This window comes from Galeopterus variegatus, unplaced genomic scaffold (assembly GCF_000696425.1).
Source record: "Galeopterus variegatus unplaced genomic scaffold, G_variegatus-3.0.2 Scaffold1917, whole genome shotgun sequence".
NCBI lineage: Eukaryota > Metazoa > Chordata > Mammalia > Dermoptera > Cynocephalidae > Galeopterus > Galeopterus variegatus.
In genome coordinates, this window is record NW_007728028.1 from 46,177 (window position 1) to 69,260 (window position 23,084).

The 23,084-nt window shown below is 36.1% G+C and overlaps 1 protein-coding gene across 1 annotated transcript in view; it reads left to right on the forward strand.

Annotated features, from left to right (window-relative positions):
- ARFIP1 (ADP-ribosylation factor interacting protein 1) overlaps nt 1–21,992 on the forward strand; it is a 50,583-nt gene extending 28,591 nt beyond the window's left edge. The window contains exon 7 of the mRNA XM_008579586.1: nt 20,141–21,992. Within this exon, the coding sequence (XP_008577808.1) occupies nt 20,141–20,296 (156 nt within the window). The 3' untranslated portion in view covers nt 20,297–21,992. The remainder of the gene's footprint in view (nt 1–20,140) is intronic.
- The last annotated feature ends 1,092 nt before the right edge of the window (nt 21,993–23,084 follow it).

Consider the following 23,084-nt stretch of genomic DNA (forward strand, 5'->3'; position numbering starts at 1 on the left):
GTTTGTTGATACCTTCTTAGTTTCCTTAACATTCCCTTAGAAACTCTTATAGCTACCATAAAACCTGCACAATAATACATTTCCTTGGGATCTACCAAATCCAGCACTATCACTCACTTTTTTTTAGCTCGTATGGGTGACAATTACTCACCAGAAAACATTACAATGATAATAAAGGAAACCTGAGCAGCATTATCATACATATTGCCCAGCATCATTCAAATGAGAGCACAGTGCAGCCTTTTAGCATTCATTAACTGAGCAACATAAGATTACACTCATTTTAGTCATATATGTGTGTGATATATATATACCAATTACATTGTTCAGTATTTTGATAGACATTCTGTACTTTAAATATAAAAATATTTTTTACATTCTGTGCTATCATCACTGTACAGTGTAGTGCAAAAAGAGGTTCGCTAGAGGAGTACACATGTTTAACAGACCAGCATAAGAGAACATAAGATTCATGTGTTTTAAAGGAAGAGAGAATGAACAGGTAAATGGAAGCCAAGTTTTATTGAGCATTACCACATAAAGACTTTGAATTGTGGCTTCACAAGGATTGCAGACTGAGCAGTGGGTGTGGGGGAGAAGGAGACACCTTCGTAGCCCTCCAGGTCATCTCTATAAATTTTAAATATCAGTCTCACTTCCAACTTTATCTTGCAGGCATTGAAAAATTTTTTAATTTGAGAGTGACAGAAGAAAATTGGTATTTAGGAAGACTCTTCAGTTACCATTGTTTAAAGGATGAAAGTAGAAGCACATAAACCAGTGAGGAATCTTTTACAGCCAAATGAAATTATTAAGAGCCTGAACCAAGGTCATTACAATAGCGATAGAATAGACAGAATATGGTGATTTTAAGGCTGCATGACTAGGGTTGGAAAATCAAAATAGGAAGCTGATTTGGCTTGCAGGGGGTGAGGGGGAGGGATGGGAATTTTCTCAATGTGACCCAGTATTTAAAAGGATGACAAAATTTTTAAGCAGAAACAATTGGTAGGAAGTTAGTCTGTTTAGAATTTGGACGAACAGGGTCAGGGCTTCAGAGATAAAGGTTTAGAAGTCATTGCTGTAAGAATAATGCCGTCATTATCACCTCTTTTTTACTGTAAAACAAAAATAGAAAATTGTTTCCGTTCTCAAGAATGTTAAGTTCTTAGATGATGTCTCATCCCCTTTGGGCTGCTGTAACAAAATACTGTAAACCGAGTAACTTGTAAACAAAAGAATTTTAATTACAATTAAATTAAAATTTAATTTTTATAATTAAGTTTAATTCTTATTATTTTTTTAATCTTTTTTTTTGTGTGTGTGTGTGTCCGGCAATGGATCGCAACCCTCAGTGTCGCTCCCGTACCGGACCGGGACCGGCAATGGGATTGCAACCCTCGGTGTTGCGCCCGCACCTCGCTCAGCCAGTGAGCAGGAACCGGTCTGTATGTGGGATCTGAACCTGCACCCTCGGCGGGAGCGCCGCCGCGCTCCCAAGCGGTGCACTGTAGCAGTGCGCCACCGGGCCGGCCCTATTTTTTTAATCTTAAAATTTAATTTTTATAATTCTTATAAAATTCTTCTAATTCTGGAGATTGGGAAGTAGTATTTGTGTCTGGTGAGGGCCTGTTTCCTAGCTCTTGGATGGCTCCTTTTTGCTGGTGTAAAGGGGAGGGGTCTCTCTCCAGCCTCTTTTACAAGGGCACTAATTCCATTCATAAGGACTCTACTCCCATGACCCAATCACTATCCAAAGGCGCCACCTGCTTGAGGATGAGGATTTTAACATATGAATTTGGGGGATGGGGGAGACACAAACATTCAGATTATAGCAGATGGCCTAGAGATATCCTGTTTTTTGCTTTCCACGGTTGTCATCAAGCTAAGTATCCATCTGAACTCAGTAATCGGCTATGACTTAAAAAAATCTTTATCTTTTTTATTTACTTATGAAAACTATAAAGAGGTATTGTTGGTCTGTTATTTTAAGCAGTAATTATAATTTGGATGAAGTCTTAGATCCATGAGAAAACTATTGTTTTTTGTTGTTGTTTTTGAGCAACTTTTACCCTTTGCTTTTATTTTTAATAGCTCTAAAAAGGGAGGAAAACCAAGCCTTTTGGCCTAGGAGCTATCATCTCTGCGTTTTTGGCAATTTGAAATGCCTCAAATCTGTTTTGTTTTGTTTTTCGTTAAACTACAGCTAAATTTGTACCTTAACATCTCTTTTATGCACAGTTGTCAGGTATTCTACTTAGCACTTGAATTTTAACAAAATATAGTATACTCTTCCTATTTCTTAAATAAAGTATACTGAGTCTTTCTCAAAAACATAAACTGAAACATCAATTAGTGTATTGTTTTGTAATTCCATCTTGTCCTAAAGACTATTGCAGTATATAGATCTGTTTTTGCAGCTTTTTCTTTTTGGTTTTCTGTTGGTTCTCACATCATGACTTTTGGAGTACTATAACACTTCTCTTCTAAGATGAGAGGCCAGATAACTAAACAACTAGAGTAGTGCATGCAGTAAAAGCTAACAGTTCTTGAGTACAGGACTCAGAGCCAGTCCTGTGACTATAGTAATACATTTTAGTGTTTAGTGTTTTTGCTTGTTCCTTCTTAGTTTTTTATTTTTTTTAAATTTTGAGGGAGATCAGGTGTTAGGTTCTTAGCTATATTTTAGATATTTAGATGCTTATATGTACTTAGTCTAGATTTCCTTCCCTCCAGCAAAACAAAGAGGAGTAAGTGTATAAAATACACATATTTCTGTGTAGGTGCACACATTAATAGAGTGATAAATGCACATATTTGTATTAGCCCTTTACCTTTAATGAAAAACCAGAGTTTTTCTACTATTTAGAATCTATATCTTCTCTCTCTCCACTCAGTGATGTAGTTGTGTTTGCCTCTTACCTAAACAATCCTTATTAATCTTTGATATTCCCTTTTTTGTTTACTAAATAACATTGAGTTACATAGCAATACAGACAGAGTTAGACTCTTCTAATGTTTCTCCTTTCATCCAACTTTCTCCTTTTCAAGACCTTTAAATAGTGCAACTTGAACTATTTTGTGACTTAAGGCAGTTTGTTTACCTGTTATTTATCCTTTAAAGTTTCAAAACAAAACATAGTCTGTTTTAATAAAGAGAAAGAAAAACGTCATTTCTGGTTCTTTGTTTGACTTTGTGAGAATAGATGCCATGCCTTCTTTTACAGTCCTCATGATGTCTAGTAATGGTGCTAAGTATATAGTAGTCATTCAGCAAATGTGTGTTTGCGTTCTTTCCAGAATCAAAGTTACCCTGCAGGGACATGAAGGAGATGGAAATGAATGAGAGTCAACTAGGAGGGGACAGAAGGGTGAATCCTGATTACTTCACTCTGCTTTAGTGAGGGAAAAGCATATTATCTCAGAAATGCTTCTATTGTCTACAGTGTTTACTGTTTGCATGGAAAAAGGAAGCAGAATGTTAGAGAAAAATAGGCAGATCAATGTAAGCAGCTCTTATTTTTTTAAAATAACTTTTTATATGGCTTGGAACTACATAGAATGTGAAAAAAATAATTTAAGATTAATTAAATTCTTTGCAGGGCTATGAATATATGGGGGGGCTGAATGTATCAAAAGATTCAACAAAGCAGTTGCTGGTATAAATATAAACAGTAAGGATTTTGGTATATTCTTATTTTTGAAAGGATAAAATATACTCTTACTTTAAGGTAATGTCAGTTAATTAGCTGTAACCATTAAATGCAGATTTATTTCATTATTATTTTATATTGTAGTGACTGAAAGGATAACAAAGGGGGCAGGTGGAGATAAACCAGACTTGGGACCTATTCTGGACACATATTTGATCAGTATAGTTACTTAATTAAAATTTTTTTTTCTTAAAAATTATAGTCATTCTGAATCTCAGATTGATATAAAAACTGTTGAATATAATCATAATACACTAACATTTCTGTATTTAGGATTTCTTTTCTAATATATTATTTAACATATTTTTTCTTTTCTAATGCATTACAAACTTATTTAATATGTATCTTATTATGAATTTAACTTTTCAGAAAAAAAATTCAATGAACTGAAGTGGTGGGGCAGGAGAAAGAGGGGAATGCACAGAGAATTAAAAACCTAGAATGGATAAACATACTTATGTAATATGAGACAGCTATATATAGTTGTGATGACTCTGACTTTATGCAAATACATACTGTAATAAAAAGTGCTCAAAGCCTATGACTGTTTTTGTAAAGATACACTGTAAAGGTTTGGAAAAGCTTTAAGGGCAAAGATTTTCTTTACTAAAATTTCTCTTTGAGAGGAAAAAATAAAAACCTTTGAATTTAAAAAATGGATAATTGTTGTCAAAGCTTAAGGAGCATGATAATCATTACTTAATATGTACAAGCAGATACATTCTTTAAATCTTTTTGCCCATTGTCAAAAGAAAAAAACCACCAACTTCTTACTTCTTGAGTACTTTCAAAATATTCATGCCAATGATTTACTGTCATTTTTATTTCTATAACTGGAGGCATAAACAGTAGTACTTCTTGGTATGTGCTTATAGGTCAAATGAAATTAAGTTATATAGTAAAAGAACCCTACCTGGTTCTAAATAAAAAAATAAGCATTTATGGATTGAAATGTGTAAGTGCAATAAGTAACCAGGGAATTAGTGATGCTGGGCACAGGTGAAACTGTCTTTCAACACTTTGCCAGATATGATTATCTACATTTGGACCTTGTGAATCATTCCCTTATTCATGCAGTGTTAATTCCAGACTTCATTCGTGAGTGTATTTTATCATGTAATTTAATATAATTTTATGTTATTGTTGTTCTTTCTTTTCATTCATTTAGCAAACACTTATCAAGTATACACAGTTCCAGGAAGTATTCTGGATATTGATGATACCCAGTGAACAAAAGTAAAACAAATTCTGCCCTCAAAGAGTTATAGCCTAGTAAGAGAAACAGTATCAATCAAATCACACCAAAAATATACGTATAAAATTTTGGCTATGACTGGCGCTGTCAAGGAGAGGTACATATTTAGCTAAGATTGGTCAAGGGAAGCCTTCCATGAAGAAGTGATGTTGAGCATTTACTAGGCAAAGTGGGAAGCAAAGAGTTTTCCAGGTACAAAGAATGGCATGTGTAACAGCTCTGTGGCAGGAGGGGATGTGGTATGTTCAAAGGGTGAATGTGACTAGAGCCAGCATGACCAGACCATGGAGAGAAGGCTGGAGAAGTAACTGGGGGCTAGACCACGCAGACCTTATAGACCATGTTAAGGAAAAGTTTATTTTAATATTACTGGGAAGACCTTGAAGGAAGTCATAGCAAACGATAGGTCTAAAATATGGAGTATATTTAGTAGGACATAAGAGGATAATAGTTTACACAGGAGATGATAGGAATTTGGATTAGGGTGGTGAGAGTGAAAATGGAGTGAACTGAAGGCTTGACAAGATACATAAAGGTAAAACAAATACAGCCAAATAGTGAGATTGTTGTGTGATTGGCAGCTTTGACATCTTATTCCTCTATTCAGCATATACTCATGGATTGCTTTTTATATGCCAATTACTGAGTTAAGTGAGAGAGGTGTAATGGCCTGGCCCTCATAGAGCCAAGTCAAATAGGGGAAACAGTCATTAACCAAACAATTACATAAATACAAGCTTTGGTAAGTGTTGTAAAGGGACCTGGCCTGGTGTAGGGGATCGTGGAAGGCTTCCCCGAGGAAGTGACATTGGGGCTGCGATCCAGAGGGATTAAAAGGGGTTAACTAAAGGTGTGTGAAGGAACGGGATTCTAAGTAGAAGGAACAGCATATATGAAAGCCAGTCGAAGGGCAGTGAAGCCAGAGCATAATGGGGACGGGAGAATAGCTCAAGATGAAGGTTGAGAGGTAGGTGGGGGCCTACACAAGGCCGAAATGACATATATACAAAGTTATTCATTGCAGCATTCCTTGTAATGTCAAAAGACGAGAAACAGCCTGGCTGGTTAGTTGAGTTAGTTAGAGCACAGCATTATAACACCAAGGTCATGGGTTTGAATCCCCATACTGGCCAGCCAAGCCACCAAAAGAAAAAAAAAAAAAAAAAGATGAGAAACAACCCAGTGGTTCAGCAGCAAAGGACTAGTTGAATAAACTCGTTCCTTTATACAGTGGAATATTTTGTAGCTATGCAAGTATATATAACAAGGATGCTACTTATAGAAAGATCTTCAGGGCATTCTATTAAATGAAAAGAGCAAGGTAGAAGGCAGTGTATATGGTACAATGCCTTTTGTGTAAGAAAGGAAGGAAATAAGAATATATAATTATATTTTCTCATGTTTGCATAAAGAAAAACTGGAAAGATTAATTAATGAAATCAGTTACCTATAAGGGAAACTTCTCAATATATACTTTTTATGTCCTTTCGATTTTGAACCATGTAGATGTCCTACCTATTCAAAAAATAAGATTTACGTTAAAAAAGAAAGGAAAATAAGTATAGCAAGAAAACATTTTTTTAAATAGTATGCCTTATCTTTTTTTCCAAAATGAGGCTCAAAGTCAATTTCTGTTTTTCAAACACAGAGCCTGTAATATTCCTCTTAGCTTAAAATCAAATAATCAATTCTGTGTTGGAGAGAATAGAAAAACAGTTAACTTGGTAGAACGTGAGTTCCCTACAGCATTCTTAACTGACAGATTAGAAATAGTGTGATATACTACCTTTCAGTTATATAAGAAAACATTTTCACATATGGTACAATGTTTGCTGCTGTTAGTGGTTTGTCTTTCAGATCCCATTAAAAATTTTTCTAAACCCATATGGAGAGGGAAAAAATTGTGGTTTGCATTGCCTCCTTTCTCTTTAGAGATGAGGCAGAAATGAACTCTATATAAACCATACAACCAAAAAGAATTGTGAGTTGTGGGTTGATTTTGAAATTAGACTCATCCAAGCCATACTTATCCAGAAGCAGTCAGGGTAATTTTAATCCTCTAAGGGTGGGTAGGTATGAGAGTCTGAGTGGGTGCATGAGAGAAGCATGCCTAGCTAATCAGTTCATATAGTTTCTTTGTCAGTTGAGCTAAGATTTCCAGCATGTCGATTTTTGTGAAGGAGAGGTATTTTGTACAGAAGATGTAAAAGCCTTCTAGGAAGGATAGCTTTATAATCATGAATTACTGTCTTTATAGACTTGACTTGGTTCTTTTTTGGCAATCATAAGGTACTTACATGTTTTCTGACCCTTTTTGGTCAGTAGTTATCAACTTATTTGTAGTATACAGTTGTAGTTTCGTTTTTCTGTTGTATATGTTAGAGAGGAAAACATTGTTCCTTTCATGCTGAGTGCAAAGGATTCACTTATAAAAATTTACTTCTTAATCATTATTGTTGTGATATCATCTGTTCTATAAAATGGTTAATACCTCTGTACTCCCCCAATTCACCTTTGACTTATTTTGCTAGCCTTGGGGATTACCAAGTTGGTTTGCCAGGTTTTATGATAAAGGTGAGCTTTTTTTTTTGTCTTTTGTCTTTTGTCTTTTGTCTTTTTCCGTGTTCGGCAACGGATCGCAACCCTCAGTGTCGCCCCCGTACCGGACCGGGGACCGGCAACGGGATCGCAACCTTTGGTGTTGCTCCCGCGCCTCGCTCAGCCAGTGAGCGGGAACCGGTCTGTATGTGGGATCCGAACCCTCGGGCAGGAGCGCTGCCGCGCTTCCCAAGTGGCGCACTATCCAGTGCGCCACCGGGCCGGCCCTAAAGGTGAGCTTTTAAGTGATGAGTGTGAGGCTTGAACAGATCACTGATAATTTGCACTGCTTTTGATGTTGGTGGTGATGCTGGTGCTTATGGCTATGCCATTGATGCACATTTTTAGTTCTTAGTAGTTACAAGCTCTCTGGTTTGCTTACAAGTAAATCCTTTAATTAGTATTTCTGCATAAAATCTCAGAAGACACTAGCAGTATTTAAGAATTTGACTTTGCAATATTCCTTTTAACCTTATCTTGGAGTTTTTGCAGTAATGACTAAGCACTTTTATTTGACCATTCCTGCCATGACTCATCTATACTTTGCTTTGTTGGATTTTTAAAAATCATTTAAATAGATGTTTTTCTTTATTTCTCTTAAACTTAACATCCTGATTTTCTATCTTTATTCCTTCAAGTTTTCAAAACATGCTTTTCTTTTCTTAATTCGTTAAGTTTTTAAAGTCCTTGTTTTGGGCTGTTGTGCCTATGACAAACTCCCTGCTGACAAGCAACTTACAATCTAATGGAGGACATGTAAATGAAATCTGTTATATGCAAAATGCTAAGTTAAGCATGAGAAAGAAAAAATATAGAATTTGATGAAGAAAAATGTTAGCATAGGCTCAGAGTACCTGTGAAGTTAGGTGGAGTTTTGACTTGAGCAAGACCATGCAAGAATGGGTAACATGCATAGGTGGAAAAGGATCAGAAAAGAATCCTTGAAAAAACCCCAGATCATATGTTTAAATGATTTATAAACTGGTTAAATATTCTGTTCTCTTCTTAAAGCAGAGCATAATATTACTGCATACAGATTTTTTTTAAAGAAAAGTAGTGATTTTCACCACCAGCACCTCAGGGCCCGCCCAGAGACCTGAGTCATGGAGCCGGGGACCGGACCCAACTCCCACAATCAGGCACACCACCAGTGCCTTGGGTCCCACCTGGAGACCGGAGCCATGGATCCAGGGACTGGACCCCCACACACACACAACCAGGCACACCAGGCACACCAGTGCCAGGGAGCATGCTAAAAACATCACCTCCATGTGGGTGGCCCACCACAGCTACCATAATAACCACGGTTGCCATGAAAGTGGCTAGATGCCACAACCACCACGCAGATGGTCTGCCAGTCACTGAGTGTGTTGACACAAGAAGCCACCAGCAGAGACCAAAAAAGAGGATGTCTCTCTTCACATAGCCCATTCCAGAGTGACAGAAGAAGCATCTGCTATATGATAATATTGGGGAATCTGAACACACCTCTCAGCATTGGACAGATCATCTAGGCAACAAATCAACAGAGTAACCATTACTCTTTCAGAAGGAGTGAAGACATCTAGGGTAATTAGAGGGGAGAGGGGTAAAGAGTGGACAAGGGGCATAAAGAATAAGTATGATTTGTAACAATATATATGCTAGTAATATTGATTTGATCAACATAGGTCAACGTTGAACCCAAAAAATATGTATTAGTCAATTATGACTCAAAAAAAAAAAAAGAAAAGAAAAGTGGTGCTTTTATCATAAATTTTGTTAAAGATTTTCTATTAAGTTTAGAAATAGTTAAGTGCAAGGATACAAATTTTGTAAGTTGTATAAGAGATTGGGTTCTTAATTTTTTTTTTTTGTCTTTTTTCACGACCGGCAACGGATCGCAACCCTCAGTGTCACGCCGGTACCGGACCGGGACCGGCTACGGGATCGCAACTCTTGGTGTTGCTCCCGCACCTCGCTCAGCCAGTGAGCGGCCTGTCTGTATGTGGGATCCGAACCCTCGGCGGGAGCGCCGCCACACTTCCCAAGCGGCACACTGTAGCAGTGTGCCACCGGGCTGGCCCATTAATTTTTTTTTAAAGTTAGTTTTCTCAGACATAATTCATTGCCATACTTAAGGAAAACTATTTTATGAGGTAAAGATGAGTGTGAATGGGCCACTGGTTTAACTACAAGTTTCTATTGCCCAGCGTCCAAAGACCAGTGAGCACAGGGTCTGCTGATCCCTATGGTGACTTCACCATCCACTCTTAGACTCATTTTGCCACTTTGCAGATAACTCCATCATATCTGGATACTTGAGCTTTCTGTTTCTTGTATCTAAATATGGAATTTAGTGGCCCCCCTAACACCTGCCCACATATTTCTCTCTTTTTTTCTGGATTTCATTGGGATTGTGAGTACCTGAAGGGACAGGGTATAATTCTGACTTGAGATTAGGGATGTGGTAAGAATGCAAAAGAAATTGTAGGATGGGTAAAGGAAGGAAAGCATTGGTGGCATTTCCTCTTTTTTCTGCTCCCTATGGCCTCCTATGCCATTTCTGGGATCTTTCTACCTCTGTTTGTACCTGGTTTTGTAAAGGTGTATCCTGTGCTTTCGAGCACGCGATGATCAAGCTACTCTGTTAGGTTAATGACAATCTCTTGATTCCTTTTAAAAATAATTTTATATTTCTCACCTAAATGATGAAAGGAAATACTCCTTAACTACTCTTTTGTAAATTAATTTTGGGCTAGGAACTCAGGTGGTAATTTGAATAATTTATGCTACTTTGTCGTTCCTGTAGCAACTTGAAACTTTCTCTCTCTCTCTCTCTCTCTCTCTCTCTGCATATAACCCATGCACCTTCTTCCACATACTGTAGATCATTTCTAGAATACTTATAGTAATCTAGAAATTCTTAAATACTGCTAGTGTCTTCTGAGATTTTATGCAGAAATACTAATTAAAGGATTTACTTGTAAGCAAACTAGAGAGCTTGTAACTACTAAGAACTAAGCACCTAATACAACATAAATGCTATGTAAATACCTGTTATACTGTATTTTTTTTGTTTGTATTATTTTTTATTGTTGCATTGTTTTTTTGGTGGGCTGATTAAAATCTGTAAATGGAGGAAGATTGCTATAAGGATTTTGTATATGTAATATCAATATCTATGCAATCTGTGACCTAGATGATCATATACCAGTGTATAGATGATAATGCTGGGGTTCAGAGAGGTTAAGTAACTTGCCTAAAGTCTTATGACCAGACCAGGATTCAAATCTTGATCTCTCTGACTCCAGAGTCTTGCATTTAGTTAAGTACAATGCTATAATGCTGCCCAAGGTAAGGTTCTTAAGATAGAAGAGAGAGAAGGTAGGAAGAGAACCTTGGAAAGCAGAAGTCATATTGGTCACATCTAAGCCTGGAGCTCTGGGAAGGGGGTAGGGAGGGAGGAAAGAGGGCGGGAAGAATTGGTGTAAGGGAGCTAACACTGTAAAATTGTAGAACAAAAGAGGTGATACCAGCTAAGGGTGAGAAAATCTGCACATTCCGAATTTTAGTGTGCCATTGGATAAAGAATTATAAGACATTACAGCCATTCTGTGACCAACTGTTACTGGAGTTTACAGATATGTTTCATCATTTATCTTCTTTTCAGAACAGAGAACTGCCTCTTTTATTCCCTTCCGTCGGACCTTTTTTTTTTTTAACCACCTGCTTGTCAGTGATTTGTTGAAACCTATCCCAATGAGTCAGATAAATAAAATCTATTCATCCACCCCCACATGTAGTTCATATTTGTCTTTCCTTCTCTCACTCCCTTCCCGATGTCCACACCCATATTTTTGATAGTGTTTCTTTTTCTCAACTGGTAGTTGGTTTGACATGACAGGCATTTCCAAAGCTATTACAAACTAATAAAGTGATACTCCACAAACCTAATAAAAGGCAAAGACACATATACTTTCCTGCTTGTTATTCTTCTTGTCTTTTACTGAGAAAGGATCAAAGGGAAAGTATATAATTGTACATTTTTGAATAGTTGGGGATTAAGAAAGGAGTTAATACTTTACATGTTACTGGTTGGGGACTTCTTACTAAGGAATGATCTTGTTCCACCTTTTTCTCACATGTTTTAGCTAAGCTACTGCCCTAATATTTTTGTACACTTAATATAAACCCCTATTTTATAGAATTATTGGGAGAGCCAGTAATTAGTTTGAAGAACTTAATAGTTGTAAATATATTGAGACCGATAGCTTTTAACTGAGGACTGTCCAGTTAGCTCATTTGGTAGAGCATGGTGCTGCTAATGCCAGCGTCAAGAGTATGGATCCCCATACCAGGCAGTTGCCAAAAAAAAGAAAAGAAAAAGAAAAACTTTTAACTGCAAATTGTTTGTTTTGGTTTTTTTTTAGTTAACTCGGTGCCTATGAATAAGAAGATATGTAATCTAAATTTCCTTTGGAAAAAAGTTTATTTAGTAGAAATAACATCCCTTTTTTATGGTTTTGATGTCTACAGAGTAATGCTTATTTTTAGTTTTTTCAGTCAGTAACTTCGTAGATGGTATTTATCTTCTACTGATACATGCTGTGTAGGCAGGAGAAAGTTTTTAGTATAATCCACTTGGCATCACCTATCAGTCCTGCTCTTAAATTTCTTACCCAGTTTCTATTTAAAAACCCCAGCTTGTCTCTCTGCCCTAGTAGTCAGTGTTGGAGTTTGTTTTGCCCTTTAACAATTAAAGTATTGTATGTTCTGTTTATGTCACTCAGCAAATGTTGCTATGGTGGTTTTGCGTACATCTGACCGGGGTTGCTCATTGTTTGGCAGATCTGTATGAAAGTTCTTTGTAATTGAGTTTACAATGATTTAGTACCCATGTATTTCTAAATTACTATAATTGTTCCTCCAGTTAGGTTTTGAAAACTTGTCAAATTTGTCATCATCCCATTTCTGCCTGTAATTGTTACCCTCTATCTTCTTGTGCTCCTATTTCAAATCTCTTCTTTTCTGGTGTATTTCATGTTTTAAATCTTTTCTAAGTTAGGACATAAAGAGTTCAATAAAGATTTTTTCTATCTCATTAGAAAGTGAAAGCTGTTTATTAATTCATCAACATTCCTTCAGGTCCATTGTTTATAGCATAAACATCATGTAATGAGTTAGTTCTCCAAGCTTTAGCTTTCTGAAGCTCAAAGCTTAGGCTTGTGCAACTCCAAGTAAACTTTTGAAACTTAAAATGTAAGACTTAAAAAATGTATTCCCATAACAACCTTTCCCCAGGGCAGTGATGATGGAATGCCCTTACAACCTGATTTGGAGAAAGGATGAGTATACACATGAATATTCAAATGAAAGATATTGGCTAACACTTCAGAATTACCCATATATATGTGAAATGGAAACAGTAAATGGTATTTACTTTACATGGTTATTGTGATGATTAAATGTGCCAATAAAAAAAATTTTTTTTCCTGCTCTGTAAATATGGAAAGATATATGAAAGTTTAATATTGTATTATACTTTGTAATTTTAGAGAAAATTAACTTATTTTTCTTACCTGCTCCAACCTTAGTGTTAGATCCTTTTCCCAAGGATGTTTAAATGCAACTTAGGGGACAGAGACAAGATTAGGAATGAGGTTGCAGTATATCTTTTCTACACTGCTAACCTTCCTTTAAGTGCTCTGCCACCCTTTTTTGTTTGTTTCAAACTTTGCGTAAAAGCTTTCTAAAAGATTTATTGCCTTATGAATAGAGGCAGGTTAGAATAGGAGAAAGAACCTGGACTAGTCCTGGAATAAGACATTCCTGAGTTTCCCAAGTCCTAGCCCATCTGCCACCTAGCTGTCTAACCTTAGGCAAGTTATTTAAATTCCTGAGTCTGGCTTTGTCTTGTTTTTTTTTTTTTTTAAACTGTAACAACATGGAAATGATAAAGACTACAGAGTGGATGTAAGAGTAACATATTATGTGTCATACAGAAGGTCCTTCCCAAAAGTTAGTGTCACCTCACCATATCAAAGTATTAGTCTACCAAAAATACTTGGCTCTTTGATTCTGTATGCTCATCAGTTCTTATGGTCTGATAGCTTAAATGTAGAAATAAATTGAAAAAGTATAAGGACCCCGAAATATTTCCTGGGACATTTTGGCTTTCTGTCTTTTCTCCTAAAAGTAGGATTTGACCTTTCCCCCACATCACTTTCTTCATCTCTCTCGTTAAGCCAACTCTTTTTGAGAAACCAAGTCTTTCCCAGAGTGACCTTAACAAGGTCAACTAGCCTAGTAAAGTGAACCTGATAAAAAACAAAATAAAGTAAAATAACACTTTTATGTCCTGTTGAAACTGCCTATATAGTGACAGCACAGTCATCAAGATTGCAAAAACTAGTTATTTTTAAAATTGTATTGCAACTGCTTTTCTAATACTACTTGATTATTCCCTTTAATTGGTAATGATTTGTATTTCTTTAGTAACCAAAATATCTTGAGGATTCTCTGTAGCTTATCAGGCAAAATGGCACTGAGGACATTATAAGAATGCATATCATGGTGCAAATTAGTTCATTCAAAAAAAAAATATGCAGAAAAGCAAAATATTCTAAGTTTTTAATTCATTTAGTTTAAAAAGTATATTCATATTGAGGATTGGTTTATTGTTTATATTTTCATTGGATAAAGGTGTCAACTTAGTGTTCTTAAATCTGTATTTGATTTTGAAGACATAACTACCAAAATTAAATTTGTACTGTACTAGGTTACAATAATCAGTGCTAATAGAAAAATGAGGTTAAGTTGCCTGTTTCAGTATATGACAAAGTGAGAGCAATTGGCTTGTTAGGAAAAAAAATAGTTAATAATATTAAAATGAAGATGAAATTTTAGTATTTCATTTCCATTTTGAAGTTTTTTTTATCTTTTGTTTTGGTTTTACATTATAATTGCAAAGCTGTGAATCCCAGAAAGTTCTCTCTGTAACCAAGGAAGTGCTCTGAAGTGTGTGTATACTTTAAAAGGCTTTACACATCAACCCTCTCACAATTACTAGGAGAATGTTTTTGTGAATATGGGTATTGTGTCATTTTGTTGTGAAAACTAGAACTCAGTCCTAAAAAGTACCCTCTTTCATTGATTTTGCATGGATTAAGTTTCACTGTGAGGTGGGGGACTATTTTAAATACAGCTAATGTATCCAGTGTGAGACTTTGTTAATGGGCTACCAGGTCTTTGTCAGCTACAAGAGGAGCTGTCTTCCTCTGTTCAGTTTGTCAACTACCTCAGGGGATGGGGAAAAACACTGACTTGTGTTGACATTTGCAGGGTTAGCTAAAAATTTTCTGATGCCCTGTCCACTTTCTTTCTGACTCTATAACTTTCTAGACTATTGTAATAGCCCTCTACAGGTCCAGAACATGAATTAAATCCCATTCTCTGCTTTTACTCTCTGTTCTAATTCTAAAACATTGGGAATTCAAATAAAAAATTTTTCATGACTCAAAGAGCATTAAAGTAACTGATCAGAATCAATCTGTGAAAATTATACTTTCACACTAAAAATACAAAAGCCTCTTAAGCTGCTTTGTAATTCCAGGAGCCAAAGATCATCCAAAATAGGAAAACAAGAAAATAGGCCAAATAATACTAGTAGAGCAAGATGGAAAATTACTTTGTGACCTAGGTAGGTTCTAGTGTGAAAGCCTTAAAATAGGGAAAAGTTTACATCCTCTAAATTCTTTATAAATGGAATCACACGGTTTGTACTTTTTTGTTTGTTTGTTTCTTTACTGAACACAAATGTTTTTGTGATTCATCCATGTTGCATGTATCAGTTATTCATTTATTTTCCTTACTGAGTAGTATTCCATTGTGTGGAAATACCACAATTTATCTATCTATTTACCTGTTGATAGACATTTGAGTTGTTTCCAGGTTTAAGCTGTAATAAGTAAAGCTTATGAACGTTCACGTACAAGTCTTTGTGTGGACATATGCTTCCATTCCACCTTGGAGTGTAGTAGTTGGGTTAGAGGTAGGTACATGTCTAACTTTTTAGGAAACTGACAAACTTTTCCAAGATGTTTGTACCATTTGACATTCCCACTAACTGTGTATGAGAGTTGCAATTGCTCCATATCCTCGCCAGTAAGGTGTGGTCAATCTTTTTATTTTTAGCCATTCTAGTAGATGTGTAGTAGCATCTCAGTGTGGTTCTAATTTGGGTTTCCCTGATAATTAAAGATGTTGAGGATCTTTTCATGTGCTTATTTGCCATCTGTATATTTTCCTTGGTGAAATGTCTGTTCAAGTCTTTTGTCCATTTTTTTTATTGTTGTTTGTCATTTTATTTAATTGTGAGAATTCTTTATATATTCTAGAATTAAGTTCTTTGATACATGTCTTATAAATATTTTCTCCCAATGTATGGCTTACCTTTTCATTTTTGTAAGTGTCTTTTGAAGAGAAAAATATTTTATTTTTGAAGTCAAATTTACCAATTTTTAAAATAATTTATACTTTGTGTGCACTATTTAAAACTCTTTGCCAAACTCAAGATCATTAAGATTTTCTTCTATTTTTTCTTCTGTAAGTTTTATAGCTTTAGCTCTGACATTTAGGTCTATGATCCACTTCTAGTTAAATTTTGTATATGTTTGAGGTATAAATGTCAAGGTTCATGACTTAATCCTTGGATCACTTTTTTGTCTACCCACTCGCTTGATAAGTTTCCTAGTCATGTGGCTTTAAATATCATCTGTATATTGATGATTCCTAAATTACAACTCCAGCCCAGACTGCTGTTAAGAAAGGTATCTCCAACTTAACTTTTCTAAAACTGAGCTCTTGATACCCACCTTTTACCCTCCTCCATACCTGCCCCTCTCACAGTTTTTGCCACCTTGATATATGGCAACTTCATTCTTTCAGTTGCTTGGAGCAAGAGTCTTGACATCATTTTTGACTATTTTCTTTCACTCCCACATCTTGGTCTGTCATCAGATTTCTTTTTTTTTTTTTTTTTTTTCTCCCCTTTTTGTCTTTTTTCGTGTCCGGCAACGGATCGCAACCCTCAGTGTCGCACCCGTACCGGATTGGGACCGGCAACGGGATCGCAACCCTTGGCGTTGCTCCTGCACCTCGCCCAGCCAGTGAGCGGGACCCGGTCTGTATGTGGGATCCGAACCCTCGGCGGGAGCGCCACCGCACTCCCAAGCGGCGCACTGTAGCAGTGCGCCACCGGGCTGGCCCTCTGTCATCAGATTTCATTGGCTCCACCTTTACGTCATATTCAGAATCTCACTTCTAACCATCTCCTCTGTTACCACCGTAGTTCAAATCTGGGTTATTGCTGTAGCATTCTAGCAGGTCTCCCTACTCCCATCCTTGCATGTTTATCAAGTCAGATACTGTTATTTTTCTGCTCAGAACCTTCCAGTGACTTTTCATCTCACTCAAAAGGAGCCAGAGTCTTTATACTGACACCTAAGGTCCTTCACCATCTAGCACCCCATTACCTATCTGACCACATCTCCTACCAGACCCTTACTCTGCTCTGGCCTCATTGCTGCTTCTTAAACACACCAAGTACCTCAGGACCTCTGTTCTAGCCATTTCCTCTGTCTGGATTGTTCTTCTTTCAGATATCCTTATTTCATCACTTCTGTAGGTCTTTATTCAACTGTCACCTCAGTGAGGCCTCTTCTAGCCTTCTTATTTAAATTGCAGCACTCTCACCCACACAGGCATCTTATATTCCCCATTTCTGTTTTATTTTTCTCTGTACCGTGTATCACCATTTAACATACTGTATATTTTACTTATCTTGTTTCTCTTTCTTCCCTCAATCGAATATAGATTTCTTGAGAGCAGAGATGTTTGTCTTTTTTTGTTGGTTGCTTGCATTCCCAATCCCTAGATTAGTGCCAGACCCGTGGTAATATTTAATAAATGAATGAATGTAAGTAACATTTTAGGTGAGTTTTTTTTCTCTGTATGTAAAATGGGGATGTCAGTAGTTTATTAGAACATTGTGAAAAATGCTGGTCCTCAGCAAAGTTATGATATACACAGACTTTATCTTTTATAACCTTTCCCTATTGTTAATAATTTTGAAATGTTAAATATAGTTAAAAGAATGTTTGACATACAGGCAAAATACAGAGTAACAAAAACAACAAAAAATAGCAGCCATGTTCCTATCGCCCAAGTTAAGAAACAAAACATTATCAATACTTTTGAAGCCTCCATTGAGCTTCCTCTTTATCTCATCCTCCCTTTTTTCCTCCCTCTGCACACCTGTTCTGAATTTGTGTTTAGCAATCCTATTGGTTTCCTTTATAGTTTTACCACATATGAATATATCATTCAGTTATGCGTGTTTTTGAACTTTACGTACATGGAGTCCTACTATGGGTTTTCTTCTGCAGCTTGCTTTGTTTTGCTCTACCTGATGTTCCTGAGATTCATCCATGTTGATACATGGAGCTGCAGTTCATTTATTTTCACTCCTAAATAGTATCCCCATTGCATGAAGAGACTGCAGTTTATTTGTCCATTTTCCTGAAAATACAAATTTGGGTTTACTTGGTCATTTGCTAAAAATAGGGCTGCTATAAATATAATTGTACATGTTCTCATGGAACACACATGCAAGTTTGTCTAGAGCAGATTCTTAGGAGTTAAATTGCTGTTCCATCGGGACATTTTACTAGTTAGTGCCAAATTATTTTCAAAAGTAGTTGTACATATTAATACACCAATCAACAGTATATATGAGTTTTTATTGTTTTAAGTTTTCCTAATACGAAGAGTATAAAATGGTATTCCATGTTAGTTTTAATTTTCATTTCCCTGTTTCCTAATGAGGCTGGATATCTTTTCAGATGTAATTGGCCATTCCTGTTTCCTCCTCTGTGAAATGTTTGTGCTCATTATTTGCTCTCTGTTAATTGGGATGATTTTGGATTGTGGGAGTTCTTCACATTTTCTGGATACATGTTGTTAGATGTTTCTGGATACATGTTAGTTACATAATACAGATAACCATTTCCCAGTTTGTCTTTTTTTTTTTTTTTTCGTGACCGGCAACGGGTCGCAACCCTCAGTGTCGCGCCCGTACCGGACTGGGACTGGCAACGGAATCGCAACCCTCGGTGTTGCTCCCGCACCTCGCTCAGCCAGTGAGCGGCCGGTCTGTATGTGGGATCCGAACCCTCGGCGGGAGCGCCGCCACGCTTCCCAAGCGGCTCACCGTAGCAATGCGCCACCGGGCCGGCCCACCATTTCCCAGTTTGAAGCTTGTCTTTTCACCATCTTTTGGTGAATTCTAAATGTCGTTTATCAGTCTTTTCCTTCATGATTTATTATTTTTTATTCTTGTTTAAGAAATTTTTTTATATTTAAGGTCATCTAGAGGCTTTTCTTCCCTCTGTCAAAGCATATTGTCCTTGGAGCTCTCTTTTGACCAGTCTTTGACAACCTGTTCTGCAGAAGAGATCTGAAACTCAGTGACAATGGCAGAAGCGACTGAGAGCAGCTCAGTTTTAGAAAACATTTTCAGAAATGGTTAGAGAGAGTGTTTAATATAGTGAATACAGATGTAGCACATAATAAAATTTTATATCCTGTTTTTTCACTTAGCATCATATTTCATGTAGTTTTACATCATTAAAATTATTAAAGCTAAGTTTTAATGACTATTGCATTGGATGGGTGTAAATCGAAATGAATTTTATACTTTCTTCTTGAACCTTTTGCAGTTATTAATAAGATCTTAGAGAACTTAATTCATAAATCTTTGTGATGCTTTGCTTATTTCTTTAAGAAAGTTTCATAGAGGTAGTGTTACTTGGCTAACATGTACTCTTGATATTAGTCATAGGAGACAAAGTAAATTGACTTTCTGGGCAACACTTGCTGCCACTTGCTTGATTCTTTACAAAGAAATGCAGTATTTAAAAGTATCCAGCCCACTCAGTTTTACATAAAGCTTAGCTTTAATGATGTCTTTACTTGGTATATTGCATATATTGTATAGTAATTATATATAATTTTCCTATTTCAGTCAGCATCTCACATGATTTTGAATATACTTAGAGGAAGAATTTAATGATATTTTTAATTAATGCTCTCAATAATGTCTGAAAGAGTATGTATTTGGCATCTTAAGCTGGTCTATTGCCTTTGGGGTAATTTAAAAGTCATCAAAGGCTCAGTGACCCTTTAAGGCAGTGTATACTTGGTATGTGTGAAATATTTTGTCATTATTTAAATCATTTTTTCTTGAGGAAGGATACACTATTTAGGGCCGACCCTGTGGCTCACTCGGGAGAGTGCGGCGCTGGGAGCGCCGGGGCCGCGGGTTCGGATCCTGTGTGGGATGGCCGGTGTGCTCACTGGCTGGGCACGGTGTGGGTGACACCAAGCCAAGGGTTGCGAATCCCTTATCGGTCACAAAAAAAGAAAAGAAAGATACACTATTTAATTAATGGTTATAATAAATTATTGTAATAAATTACCTATTTCATTGTCATTGGTGTTAATGCTTGATCTTGTAACTTTGCCCTGTCCACAGGTTAAAGTATTGCACAATCAGCTGGTCCTTTTCCACAATGCCATTGCCTCTTACTTTGCTGGGAACCAGAAGCAGCTTGAACAGACACTTAAACAGTTCCATATCAAATTGAAAACCCCTGGAGTGGATGCCCCATCTTGGCTTGAAGAACAGTAAAATCACACCTGGAATAAAAAGAAAGTCACATTGTTATATTTCTAAACAAACCTAATAAGAATGAAGCACGGTTGAGGGAAGTAGGAGGGGTGACAACCATTGTAGTGATTCTTGCACAAATACCTTTAATTTTTCCCTTTTTCATACTTTAACAATTGTACTGTTAAATTTGATGGGAAGGTGGGTGGTTTTAATGTAAACATAATTTCTATAACCCAAACACAATAATTTTCCTTTTTGAGAAATCTTTTTGTATTGTGAGAGTTGATGGCTACTTCCATAGTTTGAAAACATCTAATATAGATTTGCACTGACAAGATAAAAATTCAAGGTTTTTGGTCCTGGAAATGAGGGCCATTGTAATTTTTCCAAAGGGAGGTTTACATGATTTGTATCAACATCAGATATTTTATATGTGAATATATTAAACATCTTTAAGAGATTCATTTTCATGTATTATCCTAAAGAAAAAAGAAACTATTTTGCAGAGAAAAATTATATGGTGTTCTTGCAGCATCCACACAGAGATAGCAGCTCTAATGACTGACTGAGTGGCTTGTGGAGTCGTGGTAAATACCTTTTTAAAAATGAATCTGTACCGCTTTCATTTTGTTTAGACTTTTTTTAAAAGATGCAGGAATCACGCTCTCATTTCTGTGAGGATTTTAAGCTTATGAATTTGCATTACCCAAAGTCATTGGGTGGTTATGTTTTAGAAGTTTCTTTTGATTCGTAATGAAACCTGCTTAAGAGAATTTTTTTTTGACAGGTGGGACTTGGGAATGGAAATTCTTGATGGTTTCTAGAGTAGAAATCTGTATTTAGAAAGCTAGTTTGGGGGTATTTTCCATTTTGATAGAAGTGAATTCAGCTTTTATTGACTTCCATATGTAACAATACCGTTTAAGCCTTAAATCACAGATTTGTGCCTTTTCAGATAACAGTAATTCTTGTTCAACCAATGTACATAATCCATAAAGAAATCCCTTTCAGATAATGTTTGATGTGTCTGTTTCTTCGTTGGAAAGGAACACTGTGTATAAATGTTGAGTTTCCTCATACTCTTTAAACCACATTTGAGGTTGAGAGTGAAATCAACTTTTGAGTTTGCTGTTTGGTTTTTCTCGATTCCTTTTGAGGAATGGAAAAACGGAGGACTTTTTTCATTTGGGTAATGAAAAGGTAATGTGGGACAGTGTGGTAGTAAAAGGAAGAAAGGCCAGTACTGTGTGAGCTGCTCAGCACTATTGGTTTTGTGTTATGTGGTGCCCTGTCTGCTGTGTGGTTCTGTCAGTAACGTAATCCTTTGCAAATGTAAAGTTCTTTTGAGTTTTGTCATAGACATAAATTAAAATTTTGACAGATATCTCTTCACCTGTTCATTTCTTCCGTGTTTAAATGAAACACTTAAAATTACTGTTATACATGAACTTTGTGGACTGTAAGATTTGTTATATATGTTCAAATGCCTTTTAGCTGGCTTTTTAATTAATATGCCTGTTTTGAGTGCTTAATACAATGTAATATGATTGTAAATCATAAATCTATTTTAAATCATTCCCTCCTGTATATTTGTACTCCAAGAGAGCCTTATTTTATTCTTCCAGCAGAATTACTACTTGTGATAGTTCATTTACATTCCCCAGAATGTGCCTCTGGTGTGAATTTTGTATTATTAAAAGTGTTTGCTGCAGTATCTTGTTTATCTGGCCCTTCATAGTTTAAGAAGTAACTATTTGGAAATTCTGAGGTCACTTGATTTGTCTTTTCTGAACTTTAAAAACAACAACAAAAATGGTACATCTGTCACTTATAATTGTTTTAGCTCATTACATTATTCTTTTTTCACAATCTGAATCTCTTTTGAGAGCTGAACATGTCCAGTCTTACTATATTTCTATAACAATTGTAGTAGCTAATGAGCTAAATAGTTTTCATAGTTAATGATTTTTCAGAGTAAACTAAAAATGTCAGTGACTCTGAGTGGGTACATGTGCAAAAGACATAAGTAAATTAACGTATTTAGCCAGTGATATGTTTATTTTGTTAGGAAACTAATCATGTTCATTGTAGAAAAGAATTAGAAGAAAATTGCAGAAAATGGAAGATAATAAGTACCATCTCAAGAGAATAAGTACCTAAGCACTGAACTCCCCTGAAGTTGGGTATTTTAGTTACCATTTGCTTGTATTATAAGCTATAGTTTGAATATTCCTTAACATTCATGCATTCATCTTTGCACTTTTATCTGGCTATTTCCTTAGGTTATATTCCTAGAAGTGAAAATGAGCCCTCCAAGTATATGTATGCTTTCAAGTCTGCTGTATATTGCCTGTTTGCTTTCAAGAGTATATCAGTTTACACCTCCAAGAGCATACACATGTGCCTGTTTAGCATATTTTTAAAGCCAGTATACATAAAATGAAATAATGTGTAGAATCTGCAGAACATCACTTTATAAATATTTTAGGTGGAAAGGGAAAAATTTCAGGAAGATAAGGCCAAACAATCAGGATTTGGGGAGTTTGGGGATGTGGGGTATAGGAGCAGGGGATGGATGGAAATGACTGATTTTTCTCCCATTAAAATAGAAATTATTTTTTAAAAATGCACTGAAGAACTGGTCTGTGAAATTGAACTCTTCGTCTCAAAGCTTCCAAATCTTAGGGTCCTGGAAAGACCTGGGCTTGCAGAAACAAATTAGCCGAAATCTAGACTTTAAGAAGAATCTTTTCCATATTCAAAATGCACCAATGTTCCTGAAGCTTATCCCATAGAGTGTGAAACT